The sequence below is a fragment of the Trachypithecus francoisi genome, unplaced genomic scaffold, assembly GCF_009764315.1.
Source record: "Trachypithecus francoisi isolate TF-2019V2 unplaced genomic scaffold, Tfra_2.0 Lachesis_group20, whole genome shotgun sequence".
Lineage (NCBI taxonomy): Eukaryota > Metazoa > Chordata > Mammalia > Primates > Cercopithecidae > Trachypithecus > Trachypithecus francoisi.
This window is the reverse complement of record NW_022681466.1, coordinates 49,577,870-49,592,671: the sequence shown is the minus strand read 5'-3', so window position 1 is coordinate 49,592,671 and position 14,802 is coordinate 49,577,870. Positions and strand designations below refer to the sequence as shown.

The following is a 14,802-nucleotide window of genomic DNA, read 5'->3' as shown; positions in this document are numbered from 1 at the left end:
CCATGTTGCCCAGGATGGTCTCGAACTCCTGAGCTCAAGTGATCCACCTGCCTCAGCCTCCCAAAGTGCTGGGATTACAGGCGTGAGCCACCTCACCTAGCCTGAAATTAATATTAGGCATTTATTTTTCTTCTGTGATTTGCCTGCTCACAGTCCTTGCACTTTTTCTGTTGGATGGCTTTGAAAGTCCCCCACCATCACCTCACTTAGTTTATCTCTTGGTAGAAATAATGCTTATGACTGGGCACAGTGGCTCACGCATGTAATCCCAGCACTTTGGGAGATTGAGGGGGCAGATCACGTGAGGTCAGGAGTTCGAGATCGGCCTGGCCAACATGGTGAAACCCCGTCTCTACTAAAAATGAAAAAATTAGCCAGGTGTGGTGGCGCATGCCTGTAATCCCAACTACTCTGGAGGCTGAGGTAGAAAAATCACTTGAACCCAGGAGGTGGAGGTTTCAGTGAGCTGAAATTGCACCATTGCACTTCAGTCTGGGTGACAGGGTGATACATTGTCTTAAAAAAATAATAATGCTTATATTGTACTCTTAATGAATTAAACAACAAAATGGGGGTATTTGTCCAGAAGATGCCAAAGGATCTCAGGCTTTAAATAATTGTTTGATATAATTTGTTTAATACATATATAGAGAGAGCTAAGATATTCTTTTATTTTGTAGGTGGAAATAGCAGAAATGTACAACTAGTTTGCTCTGAACATGGCCTTGATAACAAAATTTACCCTAAAAATACTAAAAAGAAATGTATAGACCTTCCGAAATGCGACAGTGGCTGTGCTGAGACCTTGTTTGGTCTTAAGAACATTTTTTCCCCATCTGAAGACTTATTTTCATTTTTAAAGGTATTTTCAATATCTGTTTTGCAATGTTGAATTTATATTCCTTTTCATATTCCCAACACTAGCCTCCTATCTTTTGAATCTTAAGTTTAACTTAAATATGCCTATAATTTGTATAAGCCTTAGGTCTCTGATTTTAACACATTCTATCACTTTAACAAATGGTGCATAGGCATTGCTCTGAATGCATATTATAGGATTTAGAATATAATTTAGAAAATTTTTCAGATAGACTATTTCAGAGAAGTGGTTTTAAATAAATGTGCTTATAATAATATTGCAGTATATACTACATATATAGAGAATTTAATTCTCCAAATTAATTTAATTTAAAAAATTTAATTCTCTAAATTTAATTTTTAGACTTACAGTACTATTTTGATATATTAAATATAGATAAAATTATGAGGGGTAGTGACTCAATACTTTTAAGTTAGAATAGGGATAACACTGTATTCATACAAGAAGTGTTCAAACTATGTACTGCTATAACATTTCTTTACTCAACATTGTTTTTCAGCACAAAATCACAACAAAGGAAGAATGGCATAAACTCATCCAGCTTCTTACAGAATTCCAAATGCGGAATGTAGATTTTTTATATAGTAATCTTGAGTTTATTCTACCATTACCAGTTGATACCATTCCAGAAACTAAAAACTTTTGTGGCTCATCAGTAACTGTGGATGCCAGTACAGCAACAAAAAGTATGAACTGTCTTGCTAGGAAACATTCTGAAAGAGAACAGCCATTGAAAAAGTCCCAGAAAAAGAAACAAAAGAAAACATTGGTAATATTAGATGATAGTGACTTATTCGACACTGACTTGGACTTCCCTGATGAATCTATTAGGCTGTCCCCTGTGTCGTCTTCCTCAAATTCAGAAGAAAGCAAAGCCAGAGACAAAGGAAGCAATCCAGAGACAAAGAAATCTATTCCTTGTCCTCCCAAAACAACTGCAGAAAAAAAATGTTCTGCCCTTGTTTCTCATTGTTTAAATTCTCTCTCTGAGTTCATGGATAACATGTCCTTCTTAGATGCCCTTTTAACTGATGTAAGGGAACAAAACGAATATGGTAGAAATGACTTTAGTTGGACAAATGGAAAGGTTAAAAGTGGACTTTGTGATGAGTTTAGTCTTGAGAGTAATGATGGATGGACTTCTCAAAGCTCTGGAGAATTAAAAGCAGCTGCAGAAGCTCTCAGCTTTACTAAATGTTCTTCTACTATTTCAAAAGCACTGGAAACCTTGAATTCTTGCAAGAAATTAGGAAGAGATCCAACCAATGATCTTACTTTTTATATTTCACAAAAGCGCAATAATGTATACTTTAGTCAGTCAGCAGCTAATTTAGAGTAAGTCTTACTTCCTTTTTATTTTTTAGTAATAAATAGTAAAGGGGAAATCATTAGTTTTTTCTTAATTTAAAAATGCTGTACTATTGATCATCATAAGCCTTTAACATTAATAATGTAGCTTCTAATGAGACAGTTAAGGAGACCAGCCTGATTGCTGGGAAGAGAAATAATGAGTGATTGGGGTGGATTTAGGTAACGCTTGAATGACCCAGGAGGGAGTTTGGTGTTGCTGTGATAGATAGCAGATAGTTACTGAGTTTTTCTTTTTTTTTTTTTTTTTTGAGACAGGGTCTCGCTCTGTCGCCCGGGCTGGAGTGCAGTGGCTGGATCTCAGCTCACTGCAAGCTCTGCCTCCCGGGTTTACGCCATTCTCCTGCCTCAGCCTCCCGAGTAGCTGGGACTACAGGCACCCGCCACCTTGCCTGGCTAGCTTTTTGTATTTTTTAGTAGAGACGGGGTTTCACCGTGTTAGCCAGGATGGTCTCGATCTCCTGACCTCGTGATCCGCCCGTCTCGGCCTCCCAAAGTGCTGGGATTACAGGCTTGAGTTACTGAGATTTTTCAGTATGGGAGTGATTGATGTGTTGACAGGAAATTAATCTGGAAATGTCATCTGGTCTAGACCAGAGGCAAGGAAACTAAACTGGTTGTGCTTGGGATTACTGCATTTTTCTTGGGCATTAAAAATTAAAAACAATGCATTACTTTTACAGCAATGCTTGGAAGAGGATAGCAGTCATTAAAAGTGTATTTTCGAGTCGATCTCTTCTCTATGTGGGTAATAGGCAAGCTAGTATAATTGAATACCTGCCAACCCTTCGAAACATCTGTAAGACTGAGAAGCTAAAAGAACAAGGAAAAAGTAAAAGAAGGTAAAGGCTTTATTAAAAACAACATTTTAGATAGTTTTTTCAAGATTAATACATATTTTCATAAGATGAAAATGTTAATATTAAATTGTATTTTTCTTTGTAATTTTGACAGATTCCTGCACTATTTTGAAGGAATTCATCTTGACATTCCAAAAGAGACTGTGAATACTTTGGCAGCTGACTTCCCTTAATGTTTCATACTAACAATGCTTTGTATAGATTATCATGTGGTCCTTAAGATACATTTTTATATTATGTGGATCTTCGTGGAAAAGTATATTTCTCAATGTACATTTTAAACAATTTGTATATTTTTTTATTGGTGGGCAAATATTTAAAATATTTGAGTTACAAATTGTATATATGATTGTAATATTTTTTTCTGAATTTTTTGTATTATCTGATTTAGCTTTGTTGGAGTATTTTTTGTATGTGAGTGAACTGTTTCTGGCAGGTAGAGTTCATTAAGATGAACTCCCTATTTCAAGTGTTTATATTATATATTAGCTTAATATTCAGATACATTAGTGTCACTAAAGTTGGTATACAATCTCCCACTGCTAAATTTGACTGGCTTTACAAAAAAAAAAAAAGTAAAACAAAAACATTATCTGATGAATTATATTTTTAACCCAAAAGTTAAGGATCCTCATATTGTACAGTTTTTTGTTGTTTTATGAGACGGAATCTCGCTCTGTCACCCAGGCTGGAGTGCAGTGGCTTGATATCAGCTCACTGCAACCCTTGCCTCCCAGGTTCAAGCAATTATCCTGCCTCAACCTCCCGAGTAGCTGGGATTACAGGAGCCCACCACCTTGCCCAGCTAATTTTTGTATTTTTAGTAGAGACGGGTTTTTACCATGTTGGTCAGGCTGGTCTCTAACTCCTGACCTCAAGTGATCCATCCGCCTTGGCCTCCCAAAGTGCTGGGATTACAGGCGTGAACCACCGTGCTCAGCCTATGTTGTACAGTTTTGAACAGTATATGTTTATAAATGTGTGTGAAGATAGATATTTTTACCTTATTTGTTCAATTTACTTTTTCTTGCATTAATTAGTATATTGATCTAATTAAAGGTTAAAGCTAAAGGCTTTATTAAAAAAGAGTTCAGATGTAATCACCTTGGTAAATATGTATATTGTATGCATTTGAATATAGGATATAACTTAAAGATTTCATGCCTGTACAGAAGACAGAATAAGATCTTCTGAAGTTTTTTTTTTTTTTTTTGAGACGGAGTTTTGCTCTGGTTGTCCAGGCTGGAGTGCAATGGCAGGATCTTGGCTCACTGCAACCTCCACCTCCCAGGTTCAAGCGATTCTCCTGCCTCAGCCTCCCGAGTAGCTGGGATTACGGGAACCTACCGCCATACCCGGCTAATTTTGTATTTTTAGTAGAGACAGGATTTCTCCATGTTGGTCAGGCTGGTCTCAAACTCCCGACCTCAGGTGATCTGCCTGCCCTGGCCTCCCAAAGTGCTGGGATTACAGGCATAAGCCACTGTGCCTGGCCTGAAGTATTTTTTAAATACTTTTAAAATACTGTTTTTTCTCCTCTTAAAAAAAAAAAAAAGAAAAGAATGGGAGTATTTTCCTCCCTAATAGGGACACATTTAATATTTTATTTATTTTTAGGTTTATAATAATTCAGGGAAAAAAACTTTATCTTTTTTTTTTTTTAAGCGGTCTCACTCTTGATCTCACTTTTGTTGCCCAGGCTGGAGTACAGTGGCACAATCATAGTTCACCACAGCCTCCAACAGCTGAGCTCAAGTGATCCCGCTTCCTTGGCCTCCCAAAGTATTGGGATTATGGATGTGGCCACTACACCCAGCCTTTTCATTTTTTTTGTTTGTTTGAGATGGAGTTTCGCTCTTGTTGTCCAGGCAGGAGTGCAATGGTGTGATCTTGGCTCACTGCAACTTCCACCTTCCGGGTTCAAGCGATTCTCCTGCCTCAGCCTCCCGAGTAGCTGGGATTACAGACATGTGCCACCACGCCCCATCATGCCCAGCTAATTTTGCATTTTTAGTAGAGACAGGGTTTCTCCATGTTGGCCAGGTTGGTCTTGAACTTCTGACCTCAGGTGATCCGCCCACCTCAGCCTCCCTAAGTGCTGAGATGACATGCATGAGCCACTGCGCCCAGCCTTTCAATTTTAAAGACAGTAAATTCCTGGAAGATTTAGATTCACTTTTGTGATAATGCCATGTTTCTGTTATGAACAACTAGGTAGTTGGAAAAACTATCAAAATAGAAAACAATGGCAAAGGAGATGGTTTGGATGGAAAGAGAATGATTTCCTTTTTAGACATGCATAGATTGAGGTATCTACATTTCCAAAGTGGAGATGTTTAGGTACACAATAACATATGTAAATGTAGAAACTTTATTTGTGCGTGGCAACAGGTCGAGTATATACCAACTCTAGGGAGCTGGAGGTGCTAGAGAAGGGAGGGCTTCCATTTCTTGCTTTGTTTCAGATTATTTGAAATTTTTTTTAACAAGTATATTTCACTTTTAGATTATAGAAAATGTTTATGTTACAGAAAATATTTAATACTTTTTTTTTTTTTTTTTTTAAGAGATGGGGCCTTGCTATGTTGCCGAGGCTGGCTTCAAACTCCTGGGCGCAAGTGATCCTCCTACCTCAGCCTTCCAAGTAGCTGGCAGGCACGCACCACTGATATTTAATACTTTGACATCAAAGAGGCTTAGGTTCATAAAGAAGATATATTGAGGACCTCAACTAAGGTAGACAGTGGTAAAATGGACACCAAAAGATGGTCTGTCAAGTTAAAATATTCCAAAGTTAAAAAATGAGCCTGCTGGGTGCAGTGGTCATTCCTGTAATCCCAACACTTTGGGAGGCCAAGGCAGGAGGATCACAAGGTCAGGAGTTGGAGACCAGCCTGGCCAATAGAGCGAAATCCCATCTCTACTAAAAATACAAAAATTAGCTGGGCATGGTGGTATGTGCCTATAGTCCCAGCTACTTGGGAGGCTGAGGCAGGAGAATTACTTGAACCCAGGAGGCGGAGGTTGCAGTAAGCCAAGGTCACGCCACTGCACTCTAGCCTGGGCAACAGAGCCAGACTAGGTCTCAAAAAAAAAAAAGCCTATTAGACAAAGCTTGTTTCTTTTTGGCTAATATATTTGAGCTGATGAAAGTCATCTTTTGGGGCCGGTTATGGTGGCTCACACCAGTAATCCCAGCACTTTGGGAGGCTGAGGCAGGAGGACTGCTTGAGGCCAGGAATTTGAGCCCAGCCTGGGCAACAAGGTGAGACCCTGTCTCTACACAAAATAAATTAGCTGGGTATGGTGGCATGTGCCTTTAGTCCTAGCTATTCAAGAGAGGCAGGAGGACTGCTTGAGGCTAGGAGGTGCTGCAGTGAACTGTGATTATGCCCCTGCACTCTAGCCTGGGTGATAAAGTGAGACCCTGTCTCAAAAAAAGAAAATCAGCTTGTGGAGGCAGTGTGGCAAACCACATTCTACTTAGAGAATAAGAGGATGATTCTATAAGCTGTGTTATCGGTTTTCTTTAGCTTTATTCTTTTTTTTTTTTTTTTTGAGATGGAGTTTCACTCTTGTTGCCCAGGCTGGGGTACAATGGCACTATCTCGGCTCACTGCCACCTCCGCCTTCCAGGTTCAAGCGATTCTCCTGTCTCAGCCTCGCGAGTAGCTGGGGATACAGGCATGTACCGCCACGCCCAGCTAATTCTGTATTTTTTGTTTGGTAGAGACAGGGTTTCTCCACTTTGGTCAGGCCAGTCTCAAAACTCCTGACTTCAGGTGATCCGCTCGCCTTGGCTTCCCAAAGTGTTGGGATTACGGGCGTGAGCCACTGCGCCAGGCCAGCTTTATTATAATAAGTACCACCTAGGAAAACCATTATTCCCTATTTTAATAATATGATGATAATGCAAATGCTTAGTATAGATAGTATTTGCTTTTAAAGGGAGATAACTTTGTTTCTTGTTTTGTGAATTTGGCATCTGTTTCTTTTTTTAATGAAAAATTTTTAAAAATGTGTGGTCTTGCTATGTTACCCAAGCTGCTCTTGAGCTCCTGGGCACAAGCAGTCCTCCTGCCTCAGCCTCCCACAGTGCTGGGATTATCGGCATAAGCCACTGCACCAAGCCTCATCTTACTGTTTAACACATTAACCTGAAAGGCACAGAATCTCATAAAATGTTTATTGATTTGGTCTTGGCTTATTGTGTAAACCATTTAATAGCCAAAAGTCAGAATTTAAACATCTAAAATACACTCAAAATGTGTTCTTTTCCAATAACATGGATGTTCACAACAGTTGGTGTTACGTTAGAGCTAATAATTATACATTAATATAACTGTAGCACATTAACCTCAGAATTCTAAGGCTCAGTCAAACACTGCTAATTCATAGAAGGCAACAGCTTGTAATAATGAATCATAAAGCTCTTCTACTCTTTGTAGTTCAGTAGATAAAAACATCTGTCTGTAGCGGACTATTTTATCTGATGGGAAGAACACCCGAGGATCCGCCTTCAATACAGAATCAGAGAGAAACTGCTTCACGAGCTCTTTTCCACTAGTCCGGGAGTCACCAACCATCAGTTCAAAATGCTTCCCCACTGCGTTTCGATTCATGCTCAGCACCTGATGCTGCCCATCCTGGGCAAAAGTTTTATTCAATAAGGCATACAGCATGGCTTCCATGATATGAAAATGTAGCAGTATTGGAAACAGAGATGAGTTTTGAATGGAAAGTCCTGTTTTTTCCAGAATATAGAAATCTGCTTTAGGCATCTTTGAAATGATCGAGGAAATCTTTTAAAAGAAGGCAAAATAAAGGAGCAGAAATAATTCATTACATTTTATGTTTGGTCCCCTCTCTGTCCCACTTCTATTTTAAAATATTATAATTAGTTAACTTATACTGTATCACTATTGACAATTTTGAAATAACTGAAAAAGCCATTTTATGAGCAGTCTGGTTCTGGTCATGGTTGTGTCACAACAACAGCTAAGCTGTTTAGTCCTCCTAAGTACCAGTTTCCTGATCTGTACAATGGACTTCATAATTTCTAAAATCTGTATTGGCTTTAAGATTAGACAACTTAAAACTTTTATTAACCTTCAAACATTTTCTGGGATAGAGCATAGGGTTAGAATAACTAGCAAGAATCAATCACATCTGCAACTGACTAATCACATCAGATGCTTGACTGAACCACAGATTTCATATGTATGATCAAGGTGATAATTCCTGCCCATTTCACAAGGTTTTGAAAACTCAAATGACACAATGTGATGGCATTTTGAAAAATAAGCTGTATAAATAAAAGACAGTGATAATGTTCTATAACATTTAGAATGAAATACCATTGATTTTCTCAGTATCTGCCTTTAAAAACATAAGGCATTTCTTGAACTAACTAAAGGTTGAATTTTTAAAAATCAAAGGTGATGGAAAACATAATAGGAACAAGTGAGTAACAAGTACCAGAAGAAAACCCATCTTTACTATTTTATGACATTCCTTTTGGGACCAGAAGATTAAACTACACTCTAGCAGGTAGGAATCTGGAGGTGCAACTGCCTTACCTCTTCTAAGTAGACTGATGATGAGTATGATGTTCCCTTCATTAAACTCCAACGGTCACTTTGCTGCCAGTCCAGCACTGTCAATTTACGATCGAGGTGAGCCCAGGCAATTCTTCGAGTACCAAAAACAATAGATATGATACTATTAACTGCCTAAAAGAAAAAACTGGTTTAATTAGAAGTATAAACTTTTTTTTTTTCTTTTTTTGAGATGGAGTCTCACTCTCGCCCAGGCTGGAGTGCAGTGGCGTGATCTTGGCTCACTGCAAGCTCCACCTCCTAGGTTCATGCCATTCTCCTGCCTCAGCCTCCCAGTAGCTGGGACTATAGGCGCCTGCCACCACACCCAGCTAAAATTTTTTTGTATTTTTAGTAGAGACAGGGTTTCACCATGTTAGCCAGGATAGTCTCGATCTCCTGACCTCATGATCCACCTGCCTCGCCTCCCAAAGTGCTAGGATTACAGGCATGGACCACTGTGCCTGGCCAGAAGTGTAAACATTTTACAAATGCAAACATAATCTACAAATTCAGAATGCGTAACTAGTTTATGTAATATCAACTTATAGTTTATGAACTGAGAATTATCAAAGAAATGCAGGAGTAATTATTATTATTTTGAGATGGAGTCTCACTCTTATCACCCAGGCTGGAGTGCAGTGGCACACAACTGGCTCACTGCAACATCCACCTCCCAGATTCAAGCAATCCTTCTGCCTCAGCCTCCTGAGTAGCTGGGATTACAGGCACCTGCCACCACACCCAGCTAATTTTTGTATATTTAGTAGAGACGGGGTTTCACCATATTGGCCAGGCTGGTCTTGAACTCCTGCCCTCAAGTGATCCATCCGCCTCTGCCTCCCAAAGTGCTGGGATTATGGGCGTGAGCCACCGAGGAGTAATTATTATTAAGCGGTAACCAACAGCAGTTTATAGATAAAGAAACTATACTCATCTCAGCACCTAGCCCAAAGTAGGCATTCAAACTCAAGTGTAGCCAGAGTCTGCACTAGATACTAGGAAACAAACATAACTGTACATTATAAGAAATGCCACCACAAAACTCTTGTAGAGAGAAGTGATCAGGGAAGGTTTGCTGGAGAACTAGGAGAATGAGATGGTAAACGGGAAGTTATTTCACCCAGATGTCGGGAAAGATAGGCTGTTTGACATCTCAAACTCTGGCAGTAGAATAAAGACCGACAGGAAAAGGGCAGAGGACTAGGCAGGTGTCTGTAACCATAAGTAACCTGCTTTATCCTGAGTGCTACAGGGGCCACTAAAAAAGCAGAATGTTAAGGAATAACATAAGATTTACATTTCAGAAAAATCACTGATGGTGTAAAAGATGGGCTGGAGGGAACTAAAGGTAGGGATCTGTGTTAGGTACCTGTTATAACATGAGAAAGTATTAAGAATTGAAGACAATGACAGAAGGAAAAGAAACAGATAGTGGGAACAGAATTAATACATAGGTTTAATGAGGAGTCTAAGATAATTCCAGTTTTATATCAGTGACTGAATGGCATCATTAATGATGAAGATGACCCTAGGGAAGGTGGGAAGAAATTTTTTTGTTTTGTTTTGGTTTGTTTTTAATGTATTAAGTTTGGGTTGCCTATAGGGCTTCTACAAGGAGATATATAAGTAATTGAATATTTAGATTTTGCTCCCTATCAAGTATGGGCTGACAATGAAGTACAATGCTATCACCTTTCTCCAACATGGCTCACTTAGTTATATTAACAAACTAATATGTTCTATAGATACAGAGGCAAATAAATATGAACAATTAGTTCTATTCCCATCTCCCTTTCATTGCTAAGGACTGGATAAATATCTTAAAGGCAAAATAGTATAGATGCCCAAAATACAGACTTCCTATTGGTTCTTTTCTTTAGCTCAGTGACTCTCAAGCTTTAGTGTGCATAAGCATTACTAAACCAGACTACACACAACACTTTGTGGGCAATCGATTTTCTCTTAAAGGATTTTACTGCATGACTTATGTCTCCATAAAAACTGACTTTAGAATACAGCCCCCTAAATAAGATGCAACTGCACTATAATCTGGGTATAAATAGTTTTGGCCATGATTTTGGATGAGAATCCTCCCTGAAAAGTTTGGTTGAAATATGTTCCAGATAGGCCGGGCGCGGTGGCTCAAGCCTGTAATCCCAGCACTTTGGGAGGCCGAGACGGGCGGATCACGAGGTCAGGAGATCGAGACCATCCTGGCTAACACGGTGAAACCCCGTCTCTACTAAAAAAATACAAAAAATTAGCCGGGCGAGGTGGCGGGCGCCTGTAGTCCCAGCTGCTCGGGAGGCTGAGACAGGAGAATGGCGTAAACCCGGGAGACGGAGCTTGCAGTGAGCTGAGATCCGCCACAGCACTCCAGCCTGGGCGGTGGAGCGAGACTCCGTCTCAAAAAAAAAAAAAAAAAAAAAAAAAAAAAAAAAAAAAAGAAATATGTTCCAGATCAATTGCAGCAGTTCTACCTGGAGTCCATGAGCGGACTTAACAGAATCTGCCAGTCCTCTGAAACTGTGCAGTATTCTGTGTATATGTGCTATATCTTTTTCTACCGGAAAAGGGTCCACAGCTTTCATCAGGTTTTCAAAAGTACCCATATTCCTCAAAAACCTGGGAGCCACTGGTCTAGAAAAAAATGGTGCTTATGATTTTTATGAGATAATGATTATCAAGCAATGTTACACAGGACATGAGTTCCTCTAAAGTTTAATATTTGAATTCTGTGTTCAGGCGCAGTAATCTCAGCACTTTGGGAGCCCGAGGTGGGTGAATCACAAGGTCAACAGATCGAGACCATCCTGGCCAATGTGGTGAAACTCTGTCCCTACTAAAAATACAAAAATTAGCTGGGTGTGGGGGTGTGTGCCTGTAGTCCCAGCTACTCAGGAGGCTGAGGCAGGAGAATCGCTTGTCCCTGGGAGGTGGAGGTTGTCGTGAGCCAAGATCGTGCCACTGTACTCCAGCCTGGTGACAGCGCAAGACTCCGTCTCAAAAAAAAAAAAAATTGCTGTGTCAAATATTTGTAGTACTTATTTTTTTAAGATAATGGAAAAAGAATTGCTTTTAGAATGGCCATAACCCATCTTTGCTCCTTAATTTCTCATTAATCCCAACATCACCCTTAGACACAGCCTAGTATCTCCAATGACACTCCTCTTAAATAAGCCTTGCCTAGACCTGCTTCTCAATACTAACTGTTCTTTCTACCTAGAATCCCCTCCTCTCCCAGCCAAAGGATCTCTCCTTTAAGATCTAAATTGAGTTTTTCCAGTAAACTTTCCACAACAGTCACAGCCCATTGTTTTCTCTCCTCTCAACTGCCAATTTACTATCTGTACATCTCATTATTTGGTAGTGATCATATACTTGCCAACTAAACCTGAAGAACCTTGTCTTAGCCACTTCCCAATCCAATGCCCAGAAGACTGCTTTCCAGAGTAGGTTCTCCAATATTAGGCAGTATAGCAGACATGAAGAATATACCTTAAGTCTTTCTCTTTCTATGTCTGGTTTGAGGAACTTTCTCAGGAACCAGTTTTCCGGTAACTTTCTTTTTTCCCCTCTAGTCTTTGGACAAAGTATGGAATTACAAACTTGAACTGTACTTTTATACTTAAACAAGCGCACATTCATTAAACTCTCTAAATTCTGAAATGGCCCAAAGTTTTCTCTGTGCTTTACGATATTGATGGACCTTCTTCCACGAAGAAATCTGAAAGCTTCAAGTTCTTTAGTAGATGCTGTATTCAACACATGCAAGATGGAAGCCTGCTGTTCTGAAGAGAAGAGCTTGTCAAGTGCATTTTCAGGCTCCTTTGCATTTTCATCACAAAAAGTAACATTGGGAGTAATTTTCTTAGGTGTAGTGGATTTTTTCCGACAGCAGGAATTATGTAAGACCCGGAACACGGATGACCTCGACGGGGCCAGAAAGCATCTCCACCTCTCTAAAAGGAAAATGTAGCAAATATAAGTTGGATGTCCTACTTCCTTTAGTGTTAGTTGCAAGCTTGACTAGATACTTTGCAAAGTCACAAAACTTTCCCGGAATTTAAGAACTAGTAGAGAACAATATTAAACTGTCCTGGAGAATCATCTTTAAAAGAGGATTAGTTTTTAAACTGTATTACATAGTTTTAAATACAGCTTTTGTTGTTTTCAAGTTAGGAGAGATGTCCCGATTTTTATGGATCAGTCCGAAGTTTTACTACCTAGAAAACTGTATTTTATACCCATTAGGAAGAAGGTAGTTGAAATAATTATTCCAACTGCTTAACGTTTTTTATATTTTTAATTTAGAGGAATCTTTTTGTAACTAATATTTCCTGTTAAGGTTTGTCTTACGCCGGGCATGGTGGCTCACGCCTATAATCCCAGCACTTCGGGAGGCCGAGGTGGGAGGATCACCTGAGGTCGGGAGTTTGAGACCAGCCTGACCAACATGGAGAAACCCTGACTCTACTAAACATACAAAATTAGCCGGGCGTGGTGGCACATGCCTGTAATCCCAGCTACTCGGGAGGCTGAGGCAGGAGAATCGCTTTAATCCGGAAGGCGGAGGTTGTGGTGAGCCGAGATCGCACCATTGCACTCCAGTTTGGGCAATATAAGTGAAACTCTTGTTTAAAAAAAAAAAAAAGGTTTGTCTTCACTTCCATTTTCACATTTTAGTATCTCATCTGGTGGAACTGAATAAAATTAAATTTTATACGTTTATAAGAAATGTTTCAGCTAAATGATTTAAGGGCAGTTTTATTTTCTTCAGTACACTTTTCAAGATTTCTACCATGACATTTTTGCAAGTATGAGAAACACCATACAATGCATAACTTTGTAAAACCAGTGGGAAGTCACTCTTAACATCGCAGCCACAGGAAAGTAATGCGGTCAGAGGTAAGCAAGCGGCTGTGAGAATCTGAACCATCCGCCCACTCTGAGGAGCCACCCGTGGACCCTGAGGCCAGGGAAGCACAAATGTTCTGAAAACCGCCCCGTCAACTAGGCTGGGGCTCCAAGAGAGGGGCCTGAACAAGGGACATGAGGAAGGAAACACTCTAAGACACGAGGGACACGAGGAAGGAAACACTCCAGGTTCCTCCAGAATACCTCCAGCCCTATTCCATTAGCCTCTAGGGTCAGAGGCTAGTGACAGACAGAAAACTACCCCAGTGTTCCAAGCACCCTACCTCCGGCCATGAAGACGGTCGGGCCGCACATCTCCAAATTGAGTCAGTAGGTCCGGGCTTCCTCCATTGACTTCCGGTTCCTGCGTGCTGCGCCCAAAAGCGCTCGGCCTGCACTCGGCGGAAAGGTTGTTGTCCAAGCGGCGTTCCGGGGCAAGGCCGGAGGTGTGTCCCGCTGAGCAGTGGGTCGTCCGCGTCTGGGCTGCCGGCTTCCGAGCGGGTGCCTGCCGAGGCCCTGGCCACGGATCCCGAGTCCCTGGCTGGCCCGCAATCTTCTTCCACTGCACCGGGGAAACGTTCTTGCCCCTACCGACTCTTGAGAGCCGCTGGGCCGAATCTCCAGGAAGGCGATTCGGAGGCCAGTGTTAGTCTGTAGTGGGCGAAGTCCCTCCTTCGTGGAGACTCCCTGGGTTTCTCTTAGACACTTAGATTGAGGAGCTCCTGTTAGGGCCCAGCCTGTGGCGCCGGGAGCGGGATCTGGTGGGGGCAGCGTAGACAAGGTCCTCAAATAACCTTTTCACCAGGTAGACTGGAATAACGGGGAGAGATGCGAAGTGTTTCAGGAGCTCAACAGGGAAACAGGGCAGGCAAGGGATTAGGGAAGGGCGAGGGAGGAGGAGATTGCGTTGGCGCTGGAGCGGTATTCCACTTAGAAGGGATAAAGGGAGATGAATGTGGCGCCGAATTGAGTTGGTCCTTGTATGCTAGGTGGAGCAGTTGAATACTCCACCAGGGAGGAAGAAGCCTGAAGTCCCCGAGGTTTATCATTTGCAGAGTCAGACTGGAGATGTGTTTCTAGAAAATTGGCCATATACTGTATACCGAATGTGAGGCTGGATTGGAGGTGAAGAGCCTGGGAGCAAAGAGAAGTTGGCTCTCCTCTTCCCAGGGGAGAG

General features: G+C 40.9%; 2 protein-coding genes across 2 annotated transcripts in view; one reads left to right on the top strand and one right to left on the bottom strand.

The window, feature by feature from the left end:
- ATAD5 (ATPase family AAA domain containing 5) overlaps positions 1–3,674 on the top strand; it is a 66,899-nt gene extending 63,225 nt beyond the window's left edge. The window contains exons 20-23 of the mRNA XM_033184270.1: positions 681–862; positions 1,380–2,215; positions 2,932–3,090; positions 3,203–3,674. Coding sequence (XP_033040161.1) covers positions 681–862; positions 1,380–2,215; positions 2,932–3,090; positions 3,203–3,281 — 1,256 coding nt within the window. The 3' untranslated portion in view covers positions 3,282–3,674. The remainder of the gene's footprint in view (positions 1–680; positions 863–1,379; positions 2,216–2,931; positions 3,091–3,202) is intronic.
- A 3,603-nt stretch (positions 3,675–7,277) lies between these two features.
- On the bottom strand, positions 7,278–14,557 carry TEFM (transcription elongation factor, mitochondrial). The gene is made up of 4 exons (XM_033184269.1): positions 13,910–14,557; positions 12,207–12,670; positions 8,688–8,840; positions 7,278–7,910 (listed from the first exon to the last, which is right to left on the bottom strand). The coding sequence occupies exons 1-4, from the start codon at positions 13,938–13,940 to the stop codon at positions 7,482–7,484; spliced, it is 1,077 nt and encodes a 358-aa protein (XP_033040160.1). The 5' UTR covers positions 13,941–14,557; the 3' UTR covers positions 7,278–7,481.
- Positions 14,558–14,802: the final 245 nt, after the last annotated feature.